This window comes from Chaetomium globosum, genomic scaffold, assembly GCF_000143365.1.
Source record: "Chaetomium globosum CBS 148.51 scaffold_3 genomic scaffold, whole genome shotgun sequence".
Taxonomy (NCBI): Eukaryota; Fungi; Ascomycota; class Sordariomycetes; order Sordariales; family Chaetomiaceae; genus Chaetomium; species Chaetomium globosum.
Window position 1 is genome coordinate 566,301 of NT_165978.1, and position 24,977 is coordinate 591,277.

General features: G+C 54.1%; 8 protein-coding genes and 1 non-coding gene across 9 annotated transcripts; 5 read left to right on the plus strand and 4 right to left on the minus strand.

Annotated features, from left to right (window-relative positions):
- Positions 1 to 53: 53 nt before the first annotated feature.
- CHGG_05463 (uncharacterized protein) lies at positions 54 to 840 on the minus strand (the record flags this gene model as incomplete). The annotated part of the gene is made up of 2 exons (XM_001221557.1): positions 54 to 525; positions 644 to 840. 2 exons carry the CDS (start codon positions 838 to 840, stop codon positions 54 to 56), a joined length of 669 nt encoding a protein of 222 aa, XP_001221558.1.
- Positions 841 to 4,086: 3,246 nt separating this feature from the next.
- Positions 4,087 to 6,318, minus strand: CHGG_05464 (uncharacterized protein; the record flags this gene model as incomplete). Its single annotated transcript, XM_001221558.1, has 5 exons — positions 4,087 to 4,202; positions 4,285 to 4,395; positions 4,457 to 5,124; positions 5,343 to 5,757; positions 5,922 to 6,318. The coding sequence occupies 5 exons, from the start codon at positions 6,316 to 6,318 to the stop codon at positions 4,087 to 4,089; spliced, it is 1,707 nt and encodes a 568-aa protein (XP_001221559.1).
- Positions 6,319 to 7,088: 770 nt separating this feature from the next.
- On the plus strand, positions 7,089 to 10,025 carry CHGG_05465 (uncharacterized protein; the record flags this gene model as incomplete). Its single annotated transcript, XM_001221559.1, has 8 exons — positions 7,089 to 7,134; positions 7,272 to 7,381; positions 7,447 to 7,474; positions 7,729 to 7,838; positions 8,135 to 8,184; positions 8,275 to 8,576; positions 8,788 to 8,882; positions 9,324 to 10,025. 8 exons carry the CDS (start codon positions 7,089 to 7,091, stop codon positions 10,023 to 10,025), a joined length of 1,443 nt encoding a protein of 480 aa, XP_001221560.1.
- An 872-nt stretch (positions 10,026 to 10,897) lies between these two features.
- On the plus strand, positions 10,898 to 11,754 carry CHGG_05466 (uncharacterized protein; the record flags this gene model as incomplete). The annotated part of the gene is made up of 2 exons (XM_001221560.1): positions 10,898 to 11,130; positions 11,205 to 11,754. The coding sequence occupies 2 exons, from the start codon at positions 10,898 to 10,900 to the stop codon at positions 11,752 to 11,754; spliced, it is 783 nt and encodes a 260-aa protein (XP_001221561.1).
- A 1,422-nt stretch (positions 11,755 to 13,176) lies between these two features.
- Positions 13,177 to 13,600, minus strand: CHGG_05467 (uncharacterized protein; the record flags this gene model as incomplete). The annotated part of the gene is made up of 2 exons (XM_001221561.1): positions 13,177 to 13,304; positions 13,378 to 13,600. The coding sequence occupies 2 exons, from the start codon at positions 13,598 to 13,600 to the stop codon at positions 13,177 to 13,179; spliced, it is 351 nt and encodes a 116-aa protein (XP_001221562.1).
- A 1,439-nt stretch (positions 13,601 to 15,039) lies between these two features.
- Positions 15,040 to 17,481, minus strand: CHGG_05468 (uncharacterized protein; the record flags this gene model as incomplete). Its single annotated transcript, XM_001221562.1, has 6 exons — positions 15,040 to 15,218; positions 15,276 to 15,474; positions 15,528 to 15,582; positions 16,066 to 16,400; positions 16,514 to 17,150; positions 17,207 to 17,481. The coding sequence occupies 6 exons, from the start codon at positions 17,479 to 17,481 to the stop codon at positions 15,040 to 15,042; spliced, it is 1,680 nt and encodes a 559-aa protein (XP_001221563.1).
- A 1,906-nt stretch (positions 17,482 to 19,387) lies between these two features.
- Positions 19,388 to 20,419, plus strand: CHGG_05469 (uncharacterized protein; the record flags this gene model as incomplete). Its single annotated transcript, XM_001221563.1, has 2 exons — positions 19,388 to 19,812; positions 20,161 to 20,419. The coding sequence occupies 2 exons, from the start codon at positions 19,388 to 19,390 to the stop codon at positions 20,417 to 20,419; spliced, it is 684 nt and encodes a 227-aa protein (XP_001221564.1).
- A 1,448-nt stretch (positions 20,420 to 21,867) lies between these two features.
- CHGG_05470 (uncharacterized protein) lies at positions 21,868 to 24,173 on the plus strand (the record flags this gene model as incomplete). Its single annotated transcript, XM_001221564.1, has 5 exons — positions 21,868 to 22,004; positions 22,489 to 22,613; positions 22,684 to 23,571; positions 23,838 to 23,850; positions 23,915 to 24,173. 5 exons carry the CDS (start codon positions 21,868 to 21,870, stop codon positions 24,171 to 24,173), a joined length of 1,422 nt encoding a protein of 473 aa, XP_001221565.1.
- Positions 24,174 to 24,580: 407 nt separating this feature from the next.
- On the plus strand, positions 24,581 to 24,666 carry CHGG_11358. Its single transcript has one exon. It is a non-coding gene; the product is annotated as a tRNA-Asp (tRNA).
- Positions 24,667 to 24,977: the final 311 nt, after the last annotated feature.

Sequence of the window (24,977 nt, forward strand, 5' to 3'; positions counted from 1 at the left end):
CACTCAACAACCCCCCCTACCTACATGTATCATCCCCCTCCATCCCCCACTCCTCACACCCACTGGTACACACTCAACCGGTTCGACCCACCGCACACCTCACCCGCCGCCCCGGAGCAGGGCATCGCACAATCCTCCTCGGCCGCCAACGTGCTGTTCACACTCAACTCACTTCCGCAGTAACACTCGGCACTATACTCCAGCCCAAACCACGTAAACCCACTATCCCTGCAATACCCACCGCAACCACCCACCGTCATATCCGTCAGCGAGAACCCGCTCGCCCCCGCCAGCGCCCGCGCCCCCTCCGTCACCTCCGTGTAGCACCCCTCGTACTGGGTCGTGGTCACGGGCGGGTCGTGAGGGTAAGGGAGGGATTCGGGCGCCGTCTCGGAGGTTCCGTACAAAGAGAGCCGGTTGGGACCGCCGCAGACCGAGGTCAGCGTCGCGTCGCCCGGGCAGGGCATCGTGCAGTCGGTGGAAAAGGCGGGGAAGGAGCCTTGCGCGAGGGAGTTGCCGCAGTAGCTGGGGGGTGGGGTGTTAGTTGGGGGTTGGTTGGGATTTGGGAGGAGGGCGGATGGGGAGGGAGAAAGGAAGGGGAGTGTGGAAAAGAGGGATGGATCATGGGAGGATGGGGACATACCACTCGCCGCCGTACTCCAGACCCCAGAGGTCAAAGCCCGTACAGTGGGCCTCGCAGTCGGCGAGAGTCATGGCCTCATAGTCGATGAGGGGGACGGCCCCGGTGAGCGCCCGGGTGGGGATCTCGGTGTAGCAGCCGTAGTAGGTTTGCGCGAGGGCGGCGGGCACGATGGCCGCGAGGACGAGGACGGATTGCATTTTGAAGGGGGAGGGCTGATCTTATGTCTTGGTAGACAATTGGGTGAAGTGAGATGAAGTTGATGATGAGATGGGCAATGGAGATGGCAACATCGGGGAGAGAAGCAATATTTATACCTGATGAACCTCCCAATATCTTGCCGGTCTCGCAACTTTACCCATACCTATCCCAGAAAGAAGTCCGTGGCGTTCACGAAGGCATCTATCTCTAGTGCCACCGTGACATGGCCTCTCGCTTCTTCCTGATCCCACTCTGCACTGACACACACTCAACTTGGCGATGAAACAGTGCGGGTTGAACACCAACAAACCCCTGGTCTGAATCCAGAACCACCAACCCGGAGGTCCTCCGCGAGAGCGGGCACCGGGTGGCTGCATGCTCGGTCTGCATATGCGTGGTTTGGATATCACATGCAACCATTGAAGTCTGCGCGGAGACTAGTGGAACGGGGACAAAACCCGAGGAGCGGGGAGTAAATCAATTTGGGAGGCGTGACATCAGATCAAACTATTGGTTTGTCGAGCAGAGCCTCAGAGCAAAATAACCCAAAAGGTCTCGCCCATAAGCCACCGTACCACGGTATTTCCCGTTGTGGAGGGCCAAGAGATCTGGTGCGGAGGTATTGGAAGAGGCCTTGTGTCTCCGATGACGGGACGCAAGTCAGATGCCTTGCAAGCCAGACTCCGATTCGCCAAAGAAGTCGCGCGAACTGCCCTGCAGCTGCGGGCGGTTCCGTCAGGGGTAAGCTGTCGGCCGTCGGACTACACAACCGGTCTTGCCGCTAACTCGCCGAGTTTCCGTTCCTGCATTCTTGGGCACGCCGAGGGAAGAGGAGACATATTGTGACCGATAGAACCCGGATCCAATAGACTACGCCACAACGTAACTTGGCCGAGTTGGCCCGGACCAAAAACAACGCCCAGGTCTGCAGCTGGAAGTCATCGGACGGTCTGATGATACAGCTGAACTGAAGTCACTATGAGAAGGTTACATGGCACGCATTTCAGCTTGTTATCGGGGAGATAGAGTTGCAATGATACCCGCGAGAACACCCAAAAATCAATATCAAGTTCCCTTCACTCAACAGCCAAGGCCCCCAGAACCAAACTCGGAGGCCCAGCCATTTTACGACCCCCTGCTGCAATCCTTCGGGACCGGGCCAGGGGGCAAAATCAGCCACATGCAGGGCAGGGGAGAAGCCGTCCTTTCCGCCTCGTTTTATTTTCTGCCCTCACACAACAACATCAGATAGCCCCACTGGGAGCCTGCACACAGTGGCCGAGAACCAGGTAAACCATCAGTTCCCGCCCTCCCCTGCGGGGTTGCAGATGCGGCTCGATCTGGGCACTCTCAAGTCAGCGAACAATGTAACCCGGCTCCAATATTAACCGCTCGAGCGGGAAGGTGAGGGCGGTATCCTGTCAATCAGTGCAGTAGCGAGGAGATCGAGAACGATCAAGATGGTCTAGAAACGCCCCGAGCTGAACTCATTGCCACGGTAGGTCGTAATGGCCGAGCCCTCGTATCTGCCACCGAGCCCACCGTCCCGGTCATTGTCGACGCACCTAGTGCGGTTTGGTTCTACGTGGCAACCACTCCGCATTGCATACAAGCTAGAATATGCACCCGGTCAATAAAACGTTTTATTGATGAAAGATTCAGGTGTCCTTCCGGGCGGGTCGAGGTTGTATGAGTGACAGAAATAGAACGCTCCGATTACCCCTACCACTTTGACCCTCTTCCCGGACCGCCAGCCCGGTTCCCAAAAGAGTCAAACCCGAAGGCTGGAAGTTCGAATTACAGAGTCCGAGAAGAAATATTTGCAAGACCCGATGGGTCCGAGGTTAAATACTTGACTTGAAGACCTGAGTCTAGACCCTGGCCGGCCCCCTGGATGCGGGCAATGCAGCAACCAGTCGATGCGTTTAGGAAATGATAATGAACGAATTCGAGTGTTTTTCGGCCCACCACGTTCAGGAATCTAGCCACCGAACGTGGGGGTATGTTTATTCATACTGTTTGGCGTCTTTCAAGTCTCACAATGCTTTGTCATTTTATTACCGTGGTGTGTGTAGGGGAAAATACATGTACCTAGTTTCCCCTAATGTCATGCTTGAAACACGTGAACATCATCGTAGAATCCATGATCATACTGCTAGGGTACCATGAACTCTTTGTAACGACATCCTCAATTGATATTAAAGAAGGTAACGTAAGAATGCAAAAATTGGGAGTATGCTGTGATGTAAGGGTGGACGAGACGACTACAAACCCAAAGCTTTACTCGTCATCCAACTAAGCCTCCCCTGTAATATTATAACAGGCCCAAGCTGCCGGGACAGGGCCCGCTACCTCGCTTCCATCATTAAGCTTTGTGAAGGTATCTGGTACCGTGAAAGCAAGTCCTCTGGTCGGTTGCTACGCCGTGGCCTGTGCTTCCCAAACAACCATCGCAACTTGTCAGCCGAGTTCCAGTACACTGTCAGGTGGCGCGTCACAATGGGTTACGGTAGTTGCAGCCCCGGCAGTGGCCCCCCTTACTCGCCGTCCCGACACCACTCCAGACATTCTTGCATCGGGGCTCGGGTCCCCGAGATCGGTTCTGGACGTGGCTGGTGAGTGGCTGGGTATGGGCCGACGCCGCGATGGGAGGCTGGGGGAGGAGCGTAAAACAGGCGTGTGTTGGCAGACTATGCAGATACGTAAGGCGGGTGGCGTAACCGGTGATGCCCCAGCCACGCTGCCAACCTCAGAGAAGGACGATAGAGGTTGGCCTGCGTCCAGGTGAATCTCAGCTATACCTAGCACCCCCGGTCGATATGAAGTCTAAAGTTTAACTCTAAGCAGAAGCCGTAAGTCCCAGACATCCAGTACCTTAACGAACAAGCGAACTGCTAGTGAAACCTTGGCCCCTGCTAATAGCACATTTGCGGTTATGGCAACGCACGTGCAGATGGTAGCATTTGACGGCCGACACACCAGAGACAAGTTGTTTCTTCTTAGGTTTTAATATAAACATCGTATCCCACTATTAGAAACCTACTAAGCACAGCACTTGCAACAGTATGAAAGAAAATTTTCAGATACAAAACGGAAACCTTCTGCATGTAATTTCAAACTTAAACATGAAAGCCATTCACATCGATCCCATAGTAGTCGGCAGCAGCGTTGCAGAGGGCAGCTGGGTGCCGCTGCTACTGGCTCCCGGACCGCCCACTCCAATACACACCGGGCGCTCGTCAATCTCAGTCAGGTTGGCAAAGCTTGTCACAATTTTCCTCGGAGCCCACCCAGGGGTTCCAGCTGACGAGGTCTTTCATCGTGAGATTCTGGTCGAGGGCAATATCTTCGCAAAGGTAAACTGTCCCGAAGATAGTTTCGTCAGCCACCGGGGTCTCATCATGCTTTCAGGGGGTAATTCATCGCTATATGCGGGCACTTACAGCCAGCGTCGGAGCCTATAATGGTAGTGAAACAAGAACAAGACGGCACAGTACCGGGATACGGTTTTGCAACCTCGGTACACGGGCGGTTCCCCGGCGATTCTTCGTCTTCTATTCGGAGAGTCAAATCAGCGCAAGTGTCACCTCCCCCCATTGTTCTGGGAGATCTCACCAGTCGAGTTGGTAGCACAGTACCGGAATCCTTCTTGCAGCCGACAAGGGTCCACCTTCTTCAGACTCGGATTCCAGGTGAGGAAATTCTCGAGAAAGACCCCAAACGACGCGCTCACAAAGTCGCAATTGTTGATGGTGTTGGTGAAAGCAGGCACGTCCCTCTGCTGAGACTGGTCCCTCTGAGGAACAACCGCCCTGTAATTGGCAAACTCGACACAGCCCTGTTCCTCGGTAAGCGAGTCCGGAGCGAGGGGCAGCTCCACGATGGGCGTGGCAATGGGCTTGACCGTGTCGATCGATTCCACTGTGGTGGTCCGGTAGTTGGAGGAGGTGAGCGTGTAGATGGGCGAGGTGGAATAGGGGTAGTCACGGTAGGTGTTGATGTCACCGACCGCCTTGACGCAGTACGATGTCTCGAGCCAGAGGTTCTGGCAGTCGGTGCTGTTGATGGATGGGTTGAGGAAGAAGAAGTCTCGCAGCGAGATGCTCTGGCGGATCGAGATGGCTTCGCAGTAGTCTCCCGTCTGGATCTCGTACCAATGCGCGCACCGCATGTTTGAGTCATTTTTGGCGTTTGTGGGAACAGGAACTGCGGTTGGGGGTGCTTGCGTTGTTGTTGGTGAGAGGATCACGGTTGTGACTTGGTCCAGTGTTTTCCCAGGGGGGCTGTAAAACAGAGCAAAAAAGTCAGCGGGCAGCGCATCGCAAACGGGAAACCACGGCTGGATATGCCTTGCCTGATGCAGAGGAGTGTCTCAACCATGGTATAAAGGTTGGTGCACACAGAGTTGATATTCGGATTCCAACTAAGCAAATCACTGGCTCTGAGGCCGCTAACTGAATCGAGGATGCTCTGACAGGTATCATCGTATTGGACACGATACACTGTGCACGGCTCTGGCAGGCAAAGCTTTGTGCCATTTTGTAGATTGCACTCCGAGCCAACGCCGGCGGCCTTCCTGATGGAATATGTCGAGACATTCCTGGCTGTGGCGATGGAGTCACAAGTATCGTTGGGCTGGACCGCGTACGGCGATCCGCAGGTTGGGGGATCCGTAGGGGCAGCGACAGGCTTCGTGCTGAGAGCGTACTTGGCTGGTGAAGTAAACGCGTAGCCCTTAGCGCCGCATTTTGACGTGATGGACTCGAATCCTTGGGCGAACTCTTGGTGATAACCGAAAGGGGAGTTCAGCTGCTCCCTGACCAGGTTGAGAGAACAGTCCGAGCAGCTGTCGGCTGCTGTTCCGTTGGCAAGTGCGTTAAGATATAGCTCGTCGCAGAATTTGCCAGTGTCTCTAACTCGGGGGAATTAGATTAGTGCCAGCTTGAGAATTGTGAAGGGCCCGTCTTCAATCGATCAAACATAACCTAACTCACCCGTCTTTAGTGCAGGAAACGTTGTAGGTGTAGATAAGACGGTCGATTACAAATGTTGCTGCCACGATTAGCAAATCCATTCTTACGAACCTTCCAAGACGAAAGGCTCAGGAAAGCAAGCATAGGTAGCTCACCAGGATACACGACTGAGCGAATCTCAATGACGTCCTTATCGGCACGGCAACCTTCGTCGATGACCCTCCGGACAGAGCTCAGCGAGGAGCGGCAAGCTGAGGTACACAACAATTTCAGCGAAGATGACTCCAGCCGGGGCATGTCGACCGAAGCCGCAGCCAGAAAGCTCGGGCAGTCTTTCACCGTGGTGTTAAGCGCCTCAACACACTTGTCACTGAGGCCAGGATAAGCTTCATTGCCGAGTGTTGTATCATTGAACCGCTGGGCGTCTGTAGCGCATACGATGAAGAGGATGCTGACGAGAAGGGCAAGCGCCCTTGACCGCGTCGCAAGCCAGGGGAATTTCATGCTGTTCGGTTGTGTTTACAGAGTATAGGTGATATGGGGTGAAGAATAGCTCAGAACTGTTTTGTGCCCACGCAGCTGCTCTCACAAAATAGAACCCCTGACACCAGTCTGAGGAGGTAGTTAACAAGCGTCTCCGAATTTTCCATAAGCGTGCCGTAGTATAGACAGTCCTTAGTTGTCCATCCTCCGTCTCGCGTTACAGCGTTTTCTGATCACCCGCACCTTTGCTCCGAGGCAACTCGGGTCTTCACAAGCTTACAACTGTGACTGGAAGCCGATGTTTCCGGTTTCATCTTAGAAACTACGCAGATGTGATGTCACAGAATTGCTGATCAGTGTTCTCCTCGAATAATAGCGAATCAGCAGTAGCATCATCGACAATGAAGGATTGCATCGACCCTCATTGACGACAGATTGCTCGGCGCTGCCATTCGTACCAACTACCTAAATATGCTCTATATGCACGGTAATTATTGTAACTGAAATTCCACCATGGGATCACAAACCGGCTCCAATCCCTCTCCGTCCCCATCGTCATCCGATCCAGAAACAGAGACCGTGCTACCAGCGGGCCTTCTCCCAGCTTAACAGCAGGCTGAAGAGGTGAGGTCCGGTCGTATCATACCTAAACCCCTTTGTCAGGTCAGTTTTTAATTCGGGTACCACACTCAATCAGCCTCTTGACGACGATCAGGACTCAGGTTACGAGCACGATAATGCCACCTCCACTATGTCCTTGTCGCCCGCCGTACTTGACTACAGGACACTCTATGGCCGGACGTTCCACAGCACTCGCGACACGAATGCCCAGTATTGGTAACACAGACTTGACAATGGGATATAATCATCTCCATGAGCTCCCTAACGCAAAATCCGCGCATAGGACACCCAATGATGAATTGCACTGCGAGGCGGCCGATCTCATGTGAGTTCTTCTACTCGGCATCTCCCAGAATATGCTCAGCAGCGGAAAACTAATGTGACGTTTGACGCAAGGCATCAGTGCATAACTCTGGTTCACGACGGAGCACTCTTCAAGGCACCGCTTCAGGACGGCCTGGAGGTACGTCCAGGTCCCGGGAACGCCCCTTCACACTTCTGTATCAGATGTTAACCAACCCCTAAAAGCGAGTGCTTGAGTTGGGTCCCGGAGCGGGTGAGTATTCTTCAAGAGAACAATCCCATTCCACGGCCTTTTTACTACCCCCATTCCGGGGCCGGGGACATGGCAAATGTAAACACCCCTCCCTCCCTTTTTTAACCCCTCCCCCCCCCCCCCCCCCCCCCACCAGCGCCTTCGCCGACGACCACCCCAAGACGCAAGTAACCGGCACCGACATCTCGCCGCACCAACCCGAGTTCGTGCCGCTCAACCTGCACTGCCAGATCGACGACTTCACGCGGGACTAGGTGTTCCCGGCGCGCCACTTCGACTACGTGCACATGCGGTGCCTGTTCGGCTCCGTGCCCGACTGACCGCGCCCGCTGCGGCAGGCCTACAGGTGCTGCGAGCCCGGCGGGTACGTCGAGTCGTTTGAGATGTCGTGCGTGTTTCGGAGTGATGATGGCTCGCTGCTGGAGGGGTCGCCGCTGGATGAGTGGGGGAGGACGTTTGTGCAGGGGGGGCAGAGAATGGGCAGGCCGTTTGATGTGGTTGGGGAGGGGTTGGTGCAGGATGCGTTTGGGAGGGCGGGGTTGGTGGATGTGAATGAGTGGGAGTTTAAGGTGCGTTGGGCTTGATTCAGTGTTGTTGTTGTCTACCGGAATCTGTTGAGGTTGTTGGTTGGCTGCCTGTGGATGCTAATCATATTGGCAGTGTCCAATTGGCCCTTGGCCTGAAGACGAGGGCCTCAGAAACATTGGAAAGTATGCCCGAGACAGCATCACCCGTGACGCTGAGGGTAAGCACCACTGCTCCCTTTGCATTCGATTTTGATACTGACGCGTGGACTCAAGGGTGGGTCTCGTTCGTCTGGTCCGAGACATGGGCCAGACTCCGTTAAGGGTCACTGTCTATTGCGCCCGTCTCCGTGAGCAGTTGAGGAACCCAGACGTCCACGCCTACGTTATGATGCGGAGTGTGTACGGGCGGAGGCCTAGGCAAGAGGAGGTGTACGCGGCGGCGGCCAGTGGTAGATCTATTGCTGCCACAGGTGTTGGGGCTACTTCTGCCGCAGGTGGTGAAGCTGCTACTACGGCAAGTGGTGAGGTTACTCCTACGGCAAGTTGTGAGGCTACTCCTGCGATAAGGGGTGAGGGTACAGCAGCGAGGAGTCAACCCACTGCTGCCACTTCACAAACTGCGAAGCCATTGGCAAAGGGATAGTCAAGCTTCACTACCGGTTGTTTTGGTTCTCGTACTGGCAAAGGCCCCAAACAGCCTGGGTCTCTTCCCGAGTCGCAGTCTGTTTTACAGGATAGTTCAAGTAGCGCAGTATCGTCCAAGCATTTAATAACAAACCAAACCAGATACAACTTCGTCCCCTGGCACTCGAAGTATGAGCACATCCGCTGAAACTAGCCGCATAAGAGCACCGTCGCCCATGAGTCTCGGCAAGTATACGGTATGATAGTATACCTAGGCGAGCTACGTTACATGTAAGCAGAGGGTTGCAGCTTATGTGCCCTTTTCTGCCCTTCGACCAACCAAAACCTCCATCTCAAGATGAACTCGCGTCATTCGCCCCACTGACAAGCACCCTTTTAGGCAATTTCTCACGTACGTTCATGTTCCTTTGCAATGCTCGCCGGTTTATACAAGTAGATCAGAGCCTTCTTCACGGATGGCCGTGGAACCAACATAACCCAAGGCTGCAATCGTAAAAACGTGGGTAAACTCCACGAGCCCCTTTCACATGGCCGCCACATCAGCCTCACTACGTCCCAAACTTCAACTGCCGCGGTCATTTGCAAGTATCATAAAGAGGCGATCTCATCCAAGCGTTGTTCATCAGAAATCCGCACATATCAGACATCGTTGCGAGAAACCCCTCTCGACACACCAGCCAACTTATCTCCAACTATCGAGAAGGCCTTTCATGTCGTCACCACAGAAGGTCGGCTCACACGGGCCAACAAAGAAGATTGGGATGGAGTGGTATGACCTTTCGCCCGAAGGCAAGATCCAGTGGTTGTTGGACTCTGGCGCAGAGGACAAATGGGGCTGGGTCATTTACCGATGCACTTACAAGCCGGAGCTAGACAGCCACTGGAAAGAGTTCAAGCGCCGGGTTGAAACTGGGTCTCGCAAGCTCATTGCAGAGTTCGACGCTCCGGGGATTGCCGAAAAGCTCGACTGGGTCTTTGTCGAGGATCCCGAGCTGGAGAATGCCTCTCGTGATGAATTGAAAGGCAAGTTCAAGGCGTGGGCGCGCACCGAGAACCCAAACTGCGATATGGATAATCTCCGGGACGGCCGGGGTGCGCGTTACACATATTTCATCCAGGTTGACGAAGATGCTCTGTTGAGCATGGCGGGTACGCCCAATGACCCGAGGAACCCGGGGCATGTCAATATCATCCGCGCCTGGCAGGATCCGCTCCCTCCTGAGGAAGCAACGGATCCGTCTGGTGAAGTCGAAGATAGCGAGGACTGGATGAAGATGCGGGTGGACATGATGGATGCAGAGTTCTACATCGAGATGGATGACGATGAGGCTTGGTACAGGTTCTATCGCCCACCACCGCACCAAGTGTGCCATTGGTAATGGTGTTTGGTTACTATCTGTATCCATAGATCGGCACTATTCCCATGACACCTTGTCTCCGCAAAGTCTCCCACCTTCCACCAAAAGGACATACCCTGTCTTGTCACGTTGCGCGATCAAGGCCCAAGTCTCTGGGTCTGTTTCACAATAATCTCGCAAGCCGTGGGGGCTGGCTAGCCTAGGACATACCTAGTGTAGTCTAGTTGCAGGTGACTGAGAACACACGTGGAGACAATAATACCACTTGGTTGGGATGGGTAAGTTGCTTCCCCTGTGCAGGTATTGACAGGGCTTGCACAGATATTTTTGTTGATTTGGCAGTGGTTTGGCGCAGTTCGCAGGGGTTTTAGCGCGCCCCACGGGTACTCTGGACAGGGGAAACAACTTATGCACCATACCACAGTATTAATACGGCTCGGACCAAACCTCGGCGCATTCTGTTGTGCATCCGAGTCGAGCTGACGACCCATGACTGCCCAGTCTTGACACGGCCAGATCGTCTTTCGATTCGATCTGCAAGCGCTTAACCTCCATGTGGCCAAGCCCATGTGGATATCCCAAGGCCTTGGCCACGACCAGAAAAGAAAGTGGGACGTGGTTTTCTCATCCAAGACATCAAATCTCACGCCATCCAATCTGGGCGCTCCAGCCTGGTTGGCAGTACCGGATCTGCGGAAATTTAGCCGGGGCGTGCCGCAATCTCGAGGACCCCAGACCTGCAGACTAACAGATCCCGTCACAGTCGCATTGGGTGGTCAATATATACTTGTAGAGTCTGGGCCATTGTTTAAGATGACCGCGTGGCCCGGTTGACCTGGTGTAGTTGGCGCACTGTACTTTGCTGAGACACTCGAGAGGTCAACAGATTCAAGATGCTTCCCTTGACGACAACAACATTACTTCTCTCCTGTCTGGGAGCCGTTGCCGGGCTTGCCGTGGGCACGAACCCTCAGCATGAGATCCAAGGGCTGGGGTCAAAGCGGAAGCCATGCCCAAAGCCAACAGCCACGTGCTTAGCCCCCAACGCCTTGCAGACCGCAAGCCAATACACTGGGTTGGAGGAGGGAACGCCAGGAATTAGAGATGGCCTGAGCGAGTCGAAAACGTGAGCCTTCCATCCCCCCGACCATGCATCGGCACAAGGGCCAATACTAAATTACTAACACAATATCCCACCAGCGACTCCGCCAACTTCATCAACTTCTGCGCCGGCCGCACGCTCACCAACGGCCAGCAAAACACCGCCGGCTCCTGCAACGGCATCCCCATGGGCCGCATCCCCGCCACCACCAACATGATCTCCACCATCATCACCTACCCCCAGCCCGGGGACCTTGTGCCCGCCAACACCACCTTCACGGTGCGCATCCAGACGCGGCACCTGCGCGCGGGCTACCTGGTCAACCCCAGCAGCAACTACTACACGGCGCCGCAGGACCTGGACGAGAACGGCGACATCATCGGCCACTGCCACATCTCGGTGCAGAACATCGGCAGTCTGCGCTCGCTTGAGGTGCCCGACCCCACCAAGTTCGCCTACTTCAAGGGCGTCGACGATGCTGGCGACGGCAAGGGCGCCCTCGAGGCTGAGGTCACGGGCGGCTTGCCCGCGGGTGTCTACCGTGTCTGCACGATGGTGGCGGCGAGGAATCATCAGCCTGTGGCGATGCCGGTTGCGCAGAGGGGTGCTCAGGATGATTGCACTAAGTTTGAGGTGGGGGGTGCGTAGGGGGTTTTGGGTTCAGGGGTTGGAGGGATTGGCGCACTTCAAGTTGGAAGCTTAGCGGCGTGCCTTGCAGAGCAGTGGTTGTAATAATCATATAGACTGATACCGTGGGAGATGTGTCGAATGACGCCATGGTATGTGGTATGCGAAAATGTCAGTCATGAAACCCCTCCGACCCTCGGATCCTTGCTCGGGGGGTGAAACAATCCCTCTTTGTCGCTGCTTTTGGTGATCCTGTCAAGTCTTTGTTTATGTGACCAGGGAGTGGTGGGATGTTTTCATGGTAGAATATGTCAACAGACACAAGCCTATTGTGCAAACAATGGCTCTGTCACATTGCGATCAAATAACTATAAACAATGCCTGGGGTGTTCAGAAGCTACCTGCCGGCCTGCATGTACTACCTGATGTCCACCAATTCCAATACCCCGAACTCTATCTTGACATCACTTCGACAATGGACGCCCTAACATTTCTAGTTTGTCACCTCCGCATGGAGGATCCCCATACTGCGGCCTTCTTCATCTCATGTTTCAATGACTACGCCTACGAGTATCTTATCCACCATCCCGACGTTTTAGACCCTGACTTTTCCCATATCAGGGCTCGTGTTCACCTAACCATGGCCCACCGGCCAGTAGGATGGCTCTGGACCCAAGAAACTCCCTGGGCAAAGCAGTCTTGGGGGCAAGAAGAACACGCCACTGCGTTCGTCTTGCACGTCCTGGACTAAGTTTACAATAGGGGATATATTTCCAACGATTGTACCATTGACCAGGCTATCTGGGAGATTCATAGGCGACTTTGTATGCTGTAATCTTTGTGCCTGGGGAATGGCATTTGGGTTGAGGACTCGGCTTATGAAAGGAATCTTCAAAAGGCACTATATGAGCAGATGAAAGTGTCCGCTATCTACTAGGTCGAACCATCGCCTATCGCGTTTCAAGTATTGGTTCTGCAGGGGTTATCAAATGGCAAAGATGGGCCTAATAAGTCGCCCACAGAAGAAGGACGTTGCAAGTTCAGTAAATATATTATTAGTTTTACTCATACGAAATGTTAAAAGATCTCTTGTCCGTAAACTCAAGGTATCTCTCCCCGTTTCTCCTGCCCCTCGTGAATCATGTAATAACCCCCCTTCGGCAATTGCCGAAGTTAAGAATCCGAGTGTCGGGGTATCTCTGAAGCTCTGAAGCTCACAACCAACCTCCCAAAATGACTGACCCAAAGCCCCATGTGCCAACCCCTGAATATTACAACAAAAGATCCCTGCATTTTTAGCCGTTATAACCATCCCGCGATCCTAACATCTTGTGTCAATGAAGCTTCTCCAGGGCGGCTCACCATGACGAGTAAGACTTACTACCATCCAATCTATAAGTACGCCGCCCCGTTTAATACCAAAACGAGTTATCGACAAACGCTCTAGCTCTTCAGCTCGACACCACGTCGGGCCAGGTCCTCTTCATCCAACGAGACTTCCACAGACCGCGTGTCGACATCGGAATACTGGCCTTGGCCGGCCTCCCTTTTCGGCGGCGTGGCCAAGTCGGCTGTAAAACACAGATTCACGAGTCAGTCGACTCCCATCGTAAGAGGAAGGGGGGGGGGGGGGGGTCGACCCACCACTCATGCCCAACATCGCCGTATACGCGTCATCCCTCCACGAATCCCGACCCCGGGTCTCCTCCACCCCAGCTGCCTGTGCAGGCAGAGGCAGAGGGACGAGGTCGATCTCGTGGAGCTGATCCTGGTACGGATACGGTGGATATACGCAGTCCTCCCGCGCCATGCCCGACACCAGGAATGTGACAGCCGCTGCTGCATCGTGCCGCGTGGGCGCCGCCATTGCCTCTCCAATGGAATGAGTGGGCGGGGAGTAAGTAAGTGGGGGGGTTGGTGTCAGTCGGGGCTGTGAGCTAAGCGGAATCGGCAAACGGCTGGCAGCATCTGCAAGGGAGAGGCGAGAGGGGCGAAGACCGGGGGCGCTGACCGGACTGCTGGGGTCGTCCAGCAGGTTCCGGGATTAGCGGTGTAAGGGGAAGCAGTGTAATGGGAAGTTTTGGCTTAGTTGCCGCTGAATGTGGTATGGCAGGATGGGGATGTGGATCACGACGGCTGGAAGCATGAACCATTCTTTTATATCAGTTCGCAATCTGCACTTTTCTCCCACGTCTTTGACCCCCATCTCTCCTCCCCAATATTCTACACTGTTTGCAGCATCAGGCACCTTCCACGTATGCGGTCCCTACCTCCAACATCTAGGGCTTTTGGCAAGGCTGAAGGGTAGGTTGCGGGAGCGGTGACGTTGGGCATGGCGTTCAATATCAGAGATACTCGAAGGAACGTGCATGTCACCACCCATGTCTGTCAATTCCGGGCCCTGTCCTTGTCACCCCTGGTCTCATTGGTATGAGATCCTTTTTTGTCAGCCCTAAAATGTCGAGCATAAGCCGCCCGGAACCAGGATCCCGGGCCTTTCGGGACCTAGCGCCGTGCTCTCCGGGCCGGTCAGGGCCGGAGCTCCTGCATCTCGGCGGATCGCGCGACCGGTGGCTCATGCAGGTCTGTCGTGTAACCCCAACAGGCGTCCAATAAGAATGAGATTTTGTTTCCATGTGCATTCCAGACCGGTTCGGCTTGTTCCGTCTTCTCGCCAAGTCCTGAGGTGTCAAGGGCTGCCAGACCGGTTGGAGTCCTCCTCCCGTGCTGCCCTCTCCCCCAGACCGGTCGCAGAAAACGGCAAGGAAAACGTTTCACACGTGGTTGGGCCCCCACAGGCTCATGCTTATTGGGTTTGGTGCTTGAATTTCCTATCAGTGATGAGTGGCACACTTCACAGTCCCAAAACTTCAGCATCATCCATGATATCACTGCTGTTCTAGATGCGTTGGCAGTAATCATTGATGAGGCAGACTATTTGATACCTAGGCAAAGATCTCCAGGAAATATACAAATAAAGGGAAAGAAAGATAATGCACAAGATAAAGGTCGGTTCAAATTCTGAAATTTGACCATCGCGTAAAACAACGAGTGAAAAGCACTTTCCTGTCGACGAGTGATCGACCCTTCAGCCATAAATGAAGCCCCGTCTTCGCACTTGCCTCGACCTCTTTTCAGAGCCGGCCTCCGCCTAAAACACACTTCCTTCCAGAAAACGCCACAGTTAAGTGATACTCCAAACTGGGTAAGAAAAAAAAAGAACAGGACAAAAAGAGAACTATCACAACGCCAGCTCCGGTCTGGTTCAGGCCCTGGTTTGCCGTCTTGGTCAAAGCCCAAGGTACCTCATCGCTTTCCACCCTCGACGTCTCCCACATACATCTTCAGTCCTACATTATTGACGGTGCCTTCCGTGTGCTCAACCATGGTGTCCCTCGGTTGCCAGTTCTCCTCGAACATCTGAGAGAGGAAGTACAGCTCGTGCTCATAGAGATCATTGTCCCTATTCGTCTTGATTACCTCGCCTGCGTAGATGAAAAGGTTAGTTTTGTCGCGCTCATCGATTTAGGGCCGGGCCTTACCTCGCTCTTCAAACAGCACTTTGGTTCGCTCCAAGAACTGAATGTCATCGACGGACATGTAGGAGAATGGCGTCAGGTGCCGCTTTTTCCAATCTTGTTTAAACGGGTTGGTCGACTCGGTTCGGTAGTGGTAGTGTGAAAGAAACACGTTTGCGCTGTGGTGCTGCTCGGCAATGAAGTTGGGAATCGCGTATCTCCGCTAGAAGGTGATTAGCATCGTTCTCTCATCATACGCATGCTTTCGCTACTTACCAGGAGGCCGTGTTTGCGTGCATTGTGGTAGTTCTCTGCCGTTATTCTTGCGCAGCTGTGGAGAGACATGAACGTAATCAAGTAGATTGTCATCCAATTCCTCGGGTTGCTTGTCAGGGTCAGTCTTTGGAAATCCTCCAGAACTTGCTTGCGAAGCGGCTCCAAAATGCCCAAAGTCAAGATCATATCCAGTTGCTGGATCATGACCGGCGGCAGTGGGATCTTCCCGAATAACGGATAAGATTCATCCTTTGTCTCCGGTTCCATGTCGAGCGTGTCTTCCCCGACAATATGCTCCGTAGTGGCCGTTCGGCGGATCGCGAACCATAACCGGAAGAAGTTCCCGAGCAGTTTTCGCTCCTCGTCAGACTACATCTTTGTTGTTAGCAACCTCCCGACCAGGCCCCCAACAAACGTGGAAATCGTTACCTCCACTCGTTGCATGTGCTTTCGCGCAAACTCATATGTATCCTTGACCAGCTGGTCGCTCCCGCGGAGGAAGTAGTCCATACATTTGAAGACATTGGCGGTAACGTACTCCCTCATGTCATGTACTGCGTTCTTCATATTGACGACGGCGTACGGCGTAGTCTTCTTGAACTTCTTGACACCGTTCCGATGGTCTACCCAGGATCGATGGATTGAGTCCTTGTGGGGGATCGGGACGAACCTACGGACAACAAGCTTGAGCGGGACTTCGCAAACATCCGACTTGACCAAGACTGTCCTCAAATTTGGTGAGTCCCATTCCGTTATATCTTTGAGCTTCATCACAGGCCAGCGGAAGGTGAATTCGAGGCCCGGGGCTTTCCCAGTCCTGTAAAGCGTGCACTCGGTGAGCCGGTACCGAAGGCAGGGCAGATAATGGACTTTCTGCTTAGAGACAGCCAAGCAAGTGCCACAGATACCGGTAGGATCGTCCTCAACGATAGCACACTATTAGGCTATTAGAAAGGTGAACATGCCGGGAAATTACTTTTTCTTACCCGAATTCTCTGCATGCGGCATCGAACGCATGCCTTTAGTCCCCTCGTCCGGCTGGCATCTTCCTGTCGCTTGCGGTCCTGGAATGGCCCACGCCGTTGGGCACGTGCCAATGGCTGTGGCTGCAGTGGGTGCTCCGACACGAAACGGAGGCTGTCGCGGGAAACATCTCCATCGCCAGGGTTGCGACTTGGTGGCATGGGCCCGAGATACCCACCGGCTGTAGGCCATTCAAAGGGTGGTGGAGGTCGTGAAAGCTGAGATGACTGAGGTTTCTCGATAACCTCCCAGGATTGTTGTTGGCTAACTGGGTCTGCATCGCTTGAGAATGTAGGCGTAGCCAGTGTTGTGTTGGCCGGAGTTGTCAGGTGGCTCACGAGGGAGGGAACGTATGGCGTGTCCGCTTGAGCAAGCCCCCATGCAGGCTGAATTGATCGACCATATACGGCCGAGGCCGACGGCCTGGTGTTGGGTTCTCTTATCGGCCCTTGCGCAGCAGCGGTAGCTGGAGCGAGGATCGGGAATTCATCCCCCCACGGGTCCACGTATTCGTACTCTTTGGTGATGCCATCATCGATATTATCGAATTCGGCGGCATAAGACTGCCACACTGAAACATCCCCATCCGACCCGCTGTCTCTATTGTCGTCGCCGTTCGGTTGTTCGTCGTCATGGCTACTGGTATCTACACATACGAACATGAGCTTCCTTGGCCAAATGTGATTTGGGTTTTAGGTAAGAAAGTACCGTTCTCGACGTCATGACTATCACCCACCACACCTTGTGCAGTTCCAAGACTGCCCGTGCGTTGCGATGTCCCCTGGTCAACCGTAGAAGGACCCGGTATAAGTTGGGTGACTTGGGTCAGTGGGATGTTCATGATCGATGCCGCCCGTTCCATCACCCCCCTGTCCTCGGGCGTTAGAGACAGGAAGGCCGCCGGCAAGTGGACCCGCTTGATTCTTGTCATGTCGCCGTTGTCTTCTGGGAAAGGGCACGACCTCTTCCGTGACTGGTTCTGATGTACTTTTGGTCAGTTTGCAGAGAAGCAGAATGGAAACAGTAGAGGAGGGCAGGTGCAGTGCTGCTAAATAAAAGGGGCCTCTGAGAATGAAGGAACGAACGGTGAACAGATAAAGAGGCGACGGTGGCAAAGCATCAGCAGGGGGATCTGAACAACACGAGACGATGGCCACAAACTAGGGTAATTTCGGCAGCCGCGATGGTCGCCGTTAAACTGCGCGCGCGGATAAAACAACCCCGGACTCGAAACAGGCGAAACAGAACAGGGGAATTGAATTGAACTCTAGTTTACCTGCATGCTAGTACTGTGCAAGGTGGAATAGTGGCAGGAGAGGGGGACCTGGTCGAACCGGGGTTCCGACCTGAAAGGAAGTTGTCCAACAACGACGGGGCCAAATTCCTCGAATGACGACCCAGATCTGTGGCCGGCCAACAAAAATAAAGAGGCGGAGAAAATCTTAGCCTCGTTTGTCCTATGTTGCAATCATGACCAGAATGGAAATGCGGTCAGACGGAATGCTTGGTTCTGAGCCTGAAGTTCGCGCGATATTGCAGGATTGTCGACAATGGCCATTGTGTGGTCGGGGAATCCCCAATGGAATCCCAAGACACCCCCCGCGCCTCGAGTTCAGACCGGTTCCCGATTCGGCTGCACAGGAGCGGTTGGCAGCACCGAAGTACTAATACCGCGCTGTCCCGCACAAGCTCATCAGAGACAGTGTACCATGACCCGGCCAAGTGGCTGTCACACTCAAAACACTTTAGCATTCTCACCGGGTGGCTTGTCTCAAAAGCCCAACATCAGTTGGTATTGCTGGTACAACATGTCACTTCTCAAGCTTTCCAGGCTCACCAAGCACCACGGCACGCATTTAAAGCATTCGGACTCCTCCGCCTGAAACAAAAGCATCGAGTGACCGAGGACCGCCACTTACGGCCCATTTGCGGCATGGCTTTTCAGATCGCCGTGGTTGATTTCCCACCTCCTGACTGCCAGAGTACATCCCAAGCCGTAACGAGCGAAAGATTGGCCACCCATTCACGTCACGGCCGTAACCATGCCCCCTTCTTTCCCTACCAACCGTGCCTTCCCCCCAAGAGCACAAGCGAGGCGAGTCACGAGGGCGGTCACACAACTCTTCCCGCCATGATTGGAAGGAACGAATTTTCAGCAAACTGGCACGGCAGGCCACGCTGCCGGCAATTGGAGCCCCTTTCATGCCCAAGTCAGGTTTCGGTGCGGAATCCGTCTGCCATGTGTGTCACCGCATGGCAGAGCCTCGTCTCGGGCGACGAAAGTTCGACCGGGCAGCAACTGGTCATCGTGCCGAAATAGAGAAACGATGCATTGAATTATGCCCAGCGTTCTTGCCTTGCCAAACTCCAACCCCCCGAAACTTGATCCCGGACGCCCGACGGTGATGGAAGGCGCGCTGAGCGGTGCAGGCGCCAATCAGAGAGAGAACAGCAGAGGCGTTACTGCGAATGGCCGGCCGCTGTACCCTCTCACACAGAGCGGGGAGCCAAAACATTGCGCCCTTGCCCAACCGTGGAAATGCTTTTGGCCGCCAGCTCATGGGAGTAACGCCTACAGAAAACTGGAGGACGAACATCCAGATGTTCTAACCTGCCGTTTCGACATCAATCGACCCTTCAATCGACCATGGCGGCTTTGGACTGGCCCGGCACTTCTCGAAGGAGGCGGGTGTTCCCTTGATCTGAACGGAACAGCAAGTGAGTTCCAAAGTACTTGGTACCTAACGTGAATTTCCACTCATATTTCATACCTACAAGATCCAGATCATAAAACGGTGTCCCCGCCAAAGTTGGACAGCCCTCATAACATCCAACAAATGAGGCAGGATCTCGATGAGGAGTTCTGTGGCCTCGACCTGCCTACTGTCCAGCCTGAGTCATTCCACCACCTTGCACCATTGGAGCGGTACCACAGTGAAAAGCCATACAAATGCCAGCTGCCCAATGAATGCTTCCCCGGCCTCGAAATGCACAACCTCGTCTCGAAAAGCTACCGCGTCAGCATTTCTGACATTACCGGCCACGAAGCCCGGTTCTCCCTCCCTGTCTCTGGGTTCGAATTTGCCAAGTCTCCTGTCACTGTACAGAATTGGTCCGACGATTATGTGTTGTCCGAATATCTCCCCGGGCTTGTCGAATGGCTAACGCAGCGTCTTGGCTGCCGGGGCGTCTTCTGTTACGCCTACAATGTGCGTCCCCACCGATGGGGTGGTGCGGGTGCTGCAGGAGGCATCGACCACTCGTCAGACTTCCTGCCTGGCTTCTGAAGCTAAGTCACAAGCGTTCTTCGCAACAGTTCCGCCACCATGGTCCGACTCAAAAAGCGAACGGCTTAGAATACAACTTCAAGCCGCCCTTTTTCCGCGCGCATTGCGGTTCGTGACACCAAGCAAGCACGTATTCACTTGGCCGTACTGATAACATATCCGCCAGATGCAACCGAGGCAACTTGTCAAGCTCGCCTTCAACTTTACTTTCCGGATTCTTACCAAGAGATCATGCAGGATCGCATCCGCTTCATCAAGTGGGTCAAGCCGAAGAGACGGGGACAGCAATCATGTTTTTTGCTATTGCTGATAACATGCCATAGCGTCTGGAGGCCAATATCACCGGCACCCGTGGAAGATTGCCCCCTGGCTCTCTGCGACTTCCGCACTGTTGACCGCGATGATCTGGTCCCTATGGACATTGTCTATCCGCACTTCATCGACGAGGCTTACGAGGTGAAATACAACCCATCCCACCGATGGTTCTATAAGAGAGGCATGACGCAGGACGATGTCATTGTCTTCAAACTCTACGACAGCATGAAGAGCGAGGCAACTGGCAAGTCTAATACCCAAACCTAAATGAACTTAGAAGGCCTCGCTAACCTAATCAGTGTGCCCCCATTCGGCTTTTGTCGACCCATCGGTGCCGTCGGATACACCGAGACGCGCTAGCATTGAAGTCAAGGCCATCGTACTGGGATGAAGAGGCCTGCGATACTGAATAAGTGGGTGTACTAAATTTCGTATTATCTGTCGCTATTGTATCAAACCTTTACGGCGTTTGTGCCAAGTCCCACTGGTATGCCAAAGTCTGGCCAGCGACTGAGTATGTTGTTTTTTTTTGGCATATCATAGCGATGGCGCTCATGCATCAGTTATCCAGTTATGAAATATGATGTTCTGAGAAAGATCTACGGGCCTGTTGAATGAATTGGACACAGTTGTCGAATGCGCTAAACGCTCACCTTCTTTTGCCTTCCTTTCAGCGTACGACTGATTCTCGGTCCCGTTCTTATCCTCAATTGAAACCACCTACCCGCCGTCAGCATGTATTTTCGAGTAGATGAACGTGATATGATGGTCGATCTAATTACTAACCGAAACGCTAGCTAGTTGCGGTAAATGGTTTTTAGTAGGAAGGCCAATGATTGCTTTCGGTTTTGCCCGTCTAGTCAACTCTATATCGACGATGTTCTACAAGATGGGCAGGTGCTCCCACCGAGACCCTACGATTAGCTAACCTTCGCGCCCCAAGACATCCCCATCATCTGGTTGAACGGCCACCTAGCACAGTGCCAATTTTTAGTTCAAAGAGTCAGTCATAGGGCACTTGCCCCGACGCCCCTCCCATGCTATATGTATTAGGTCCGTGTCACTGTTTTTTAACGAGGACCACCAACCACCTAAGACATGGCGCAGTGGTTACTAACGGTGGTCCTCAAAACCTCGAGCAGTAGCTCCCCCCTTCCCCATTCGGAGCTCGTGGGTTCGAGCCCTCGGGGTTTCGGAGCAAATCCCTACAAACAAAACAGTAGGGATTTCGTAGCCGGTCACCCTCCCTCTATAGTCCCCGAAGACTGGTCGCTAGTGGGGGGTTGGCCGGTGAGCTTTTGCAGTTTTTTATTCCTTCTATGTACGCTGCTTTCTCCTCGCCATTTTTTTTTTAGCTTTTTATTTACCGCGATCCTAGACGGCATTGCCCAAGTTTGAAGCAGCTCGCATCAAATCTTCACAAATTGTAGTCTACTGTATAATGTTACAACGTGCCTAGTCTATTGACAGGAAAACACATAACGAATTGAACATTCCACCGCAATTAACATGGGGGAATCAGCGATCAATTGTAGGTACCGTTGAGTTATAATTACTAAACGTCAGCTTTTCTTTCTTCCATGCATGTGATACGATCTCACTCAGCAATACGCGCTTGATTTACGCAAAATACGCGGTTGTCTCGGCATGGAGGCAAGTGACGCTTTAGCCAGGGCGTTGGAGAACTTGGTGCCAAGCGAGACTGCCGAGCCGCCATGCCCAAGAACCTTCGAAACTTGCGATGGGACGAAGATTCTCTTTCCGTCGACGCTGACCGCTGGTCACAAGTCCAAAGAGTGCACGGGGGGTTGCGTAGGTCATTACAATTACAGTCGCCCAACATATTCGGAAAGTAAGGAGGAAAAAATCCGCCATGAAGCCCCGTGTGTTTCCGAATTGTCGAATTCGTGCCGAGACCCACCGGAAGCGGACGCCAATGAAGATGCTGCAATGTTCGGAAGAGCACCTTGGTGGCCGGAGCTTGAGCCGGGGGCCGGGTTTCAAAGTCGTCACTGCTGCGCCCCACTGAAATTCGACGATTTGTCCCTGTTAAGGTCACGTTCAAACCAGATTCCATTCTCGGGAGGCAAGAGTCACCGCAAAACTTCTTTTCCAAGGCCAATTGCAGCCAAATACCGAGGTCCTCTTGAGACGAAAGTTGGAAAAGGTCATAAACAGCATCCCCCCCACCGTTGCCTGCCATGAACCGGCCGGTCAAGGACAGAAGATGACCTGGAACATCCCACGTGGAACCAGAACCCGCCATTTCTGGCCCCAGATCTGACGACCCGCCAAGATCTCAACGGCATTGCCAACTCCCGTGAACACCGTCACAGGTGCCCTGGGCCCGGCAGCGGTGTCGGCTTCCCCAATGATGAGAAACAGGCCGGGGATGGTCGACTTTGTCGCTGCGACTGCGAACGCGACTCTCTCGCACCCTCCCCCTTTGCAATGAGCGGCCGTAAGTGACTGGCTTGTCCTTATCTTCCTTCCCGCAGTGGAGCCACCAGCCTGCTAACAACTAAGCCCAGTCAAAGGCCCGCTCATTGCGTCCGAGACAGCACTTGGTGGTGAAGGCCAAGTCTGTCTCCCCTTTCGCCAGTTCCAGCCCCCCTCGGGCTGGGTTTGGCTGGACCGCGTCCGTCATTCTTGTGTCGGCGTCGATCCATGTTGCCGGGAGCCATCTCCCTGCACTATTTGCGAGGACGGCCGGGTCGGTGGTTCCGGATGTAGTAGAGACCACCTCGCGGCTCCTCACCAGCGGCGGGATGCGTGCGCGGGCAACGCCGCCGGGGGCGACGAGTACAACACACCGTTGCACGTGGGCGCCCTCATCATCATCCTAGCCGTCTCGAGCTTGGCCTGCGCGATCCCCATGCTCGCCGCCAAGTTTCCCGTCCTCCGCATCCCGGAACCCTTCTTCTTCGCCGTCCGCCACATCGGCACCGGCGTCTTGCTGGCCACGGCCTTTGTGCACCTCCTGCCCACCGCCTTCATCTCGCTCGGCAACCCCTGCCTCTCCAATTTCTGGACCACCGACTACCCCGCCATGCCGGGGGCCATTGCACTCGTGGGCATCTTTTTTGTGAGTATCATCGAGATGATCTTCAGCCCGGCGCGCAACTTCACGCCGCGGACGGGGCGGGCAGGGGCAGTTGGGGGTGGCGGGAGTGCTGGGGCGTCAGGGGCAGGGGCACACACCGCGCACGCCTCCATGGGGGGTGGGCATTGCAGCAATGCTGCCGTTGTGGCTGCCATCACGCGCCCCTCTGCGACTCACCACGCCAGCCTCGAGCTGGCCCCGTTGGAGGGGAGTGCCGCCGCGGGCACCTCGCCGAATCTTAAGGAGGCTCTGGGAACTGAGTCTCAGGGGTGGAGCCTCACGCCAGAGCAGCGGCACAAGAAGGCCATCCTGCAGTGTATGTTGCTGGAGGTGGGCATCCTGTTTCACAGCGTGTTCATCGGCATGGCCCTGAGCGTGGCGGTCGGGGGTAATTTTGTCGTGCTGCTTATCGCCATTGCCTTTCATCGTGAGCTTCTCCCATCCCATTCCACTCCCGCGTGCCACCACGGCGGATGGCTAACCCGCCCGTTTCAGAAACATTTGAAGGTCTTGCCCTGGGTGCCCGCATCGCCTCCATCAGCTGGCCGAAAAACACTCTTCAACCCTGGCTGATGGTCATAGCCTACGGGTGCACGTACGTTTTTCCCGTCTCCCCATTATCCGCTAACCTTCCCCGTCCTAAACTAACACTGGCAAAGAACACCAATCGGCCAAGCCATCGGTCTGGCCACGCATACCCTGTACAGCCCCGACTCTGAATTTGGCCTGATCCTAGTCGGCACCATGAACGCCGTCTCGTCCGGTTTGCTGGTTTTTGCTGCTTTGATAGAGCTGCTGGCCGAAGACTTCTTGAGCGATGAGAGCTGGTCTGTGTTGAGAGGGCGGAGGCGGGTAATGGCATGCCTTTTGGTCCTCTTTGGCGCGATATGCATGAGCCTTGTTGGGGCGTGGGCGTAAGGCTGGGCTGTGGGCTGCGTTCTGTGCTACGCCTGGTTAGAATTGTTGGAAGCCATGCTTTGGATAACTCGGGATAGACAACGGAGAAAAAGATACAGATATCCGACTATTGGCACTCGTTGTCCTTGGGGGCCTATAAAGAACTGTGGTAAGCGAAGAACTACGGTTTGAAGGAAATAAAGTTGCGAGAGGTTTAAAGGATGCTATGGTAAGGTAATAAGTAGCTCAATAACTATAGGCATTGTCTATAAAATACCCCTTTCGGTATTTGCATTTTCGGGATGTAAACACAGCAGCGCTGCCCCCCTTCTCACCATCGAAGGCGTGGGATGTGGATCATTTATCTACGAAAGCTCCGTCTCCAATTCCCACAGCCCCTCGCTACAGCTGGTGTCCACACCAGCAAATCTTCCGTAGTATAGTGGTCAGTATGTGAGCTTGTCACCTCAAAACGACATCGCTCGAGACCCGGGTTCAATTCCCGGCGGGAGAGTAACTTTTTGACTTTTCTTTTTAACTTTTTAATTAACCCCAATCCTCCTAGAATCATCACCCTCTTTTTAATCTCATAACTCACGCGTCGGCGATGTCCCCAAGTCATTGGACTTGCCACGCCGAGATGGATGTCCCCAAGTCATTGGACTTGCCACGCCGAGATGAACAACAGAAACATCCATGGAGCCGGCCCCCAACCATAATTCTTACACCACCAAAGAATGCACTACATGATACATCCCCAACTTCAAGTGAGTTGAAAGAACGCCAGGCCTCCCTCCCTCCGTACGTACATCCTACCTGGACTTA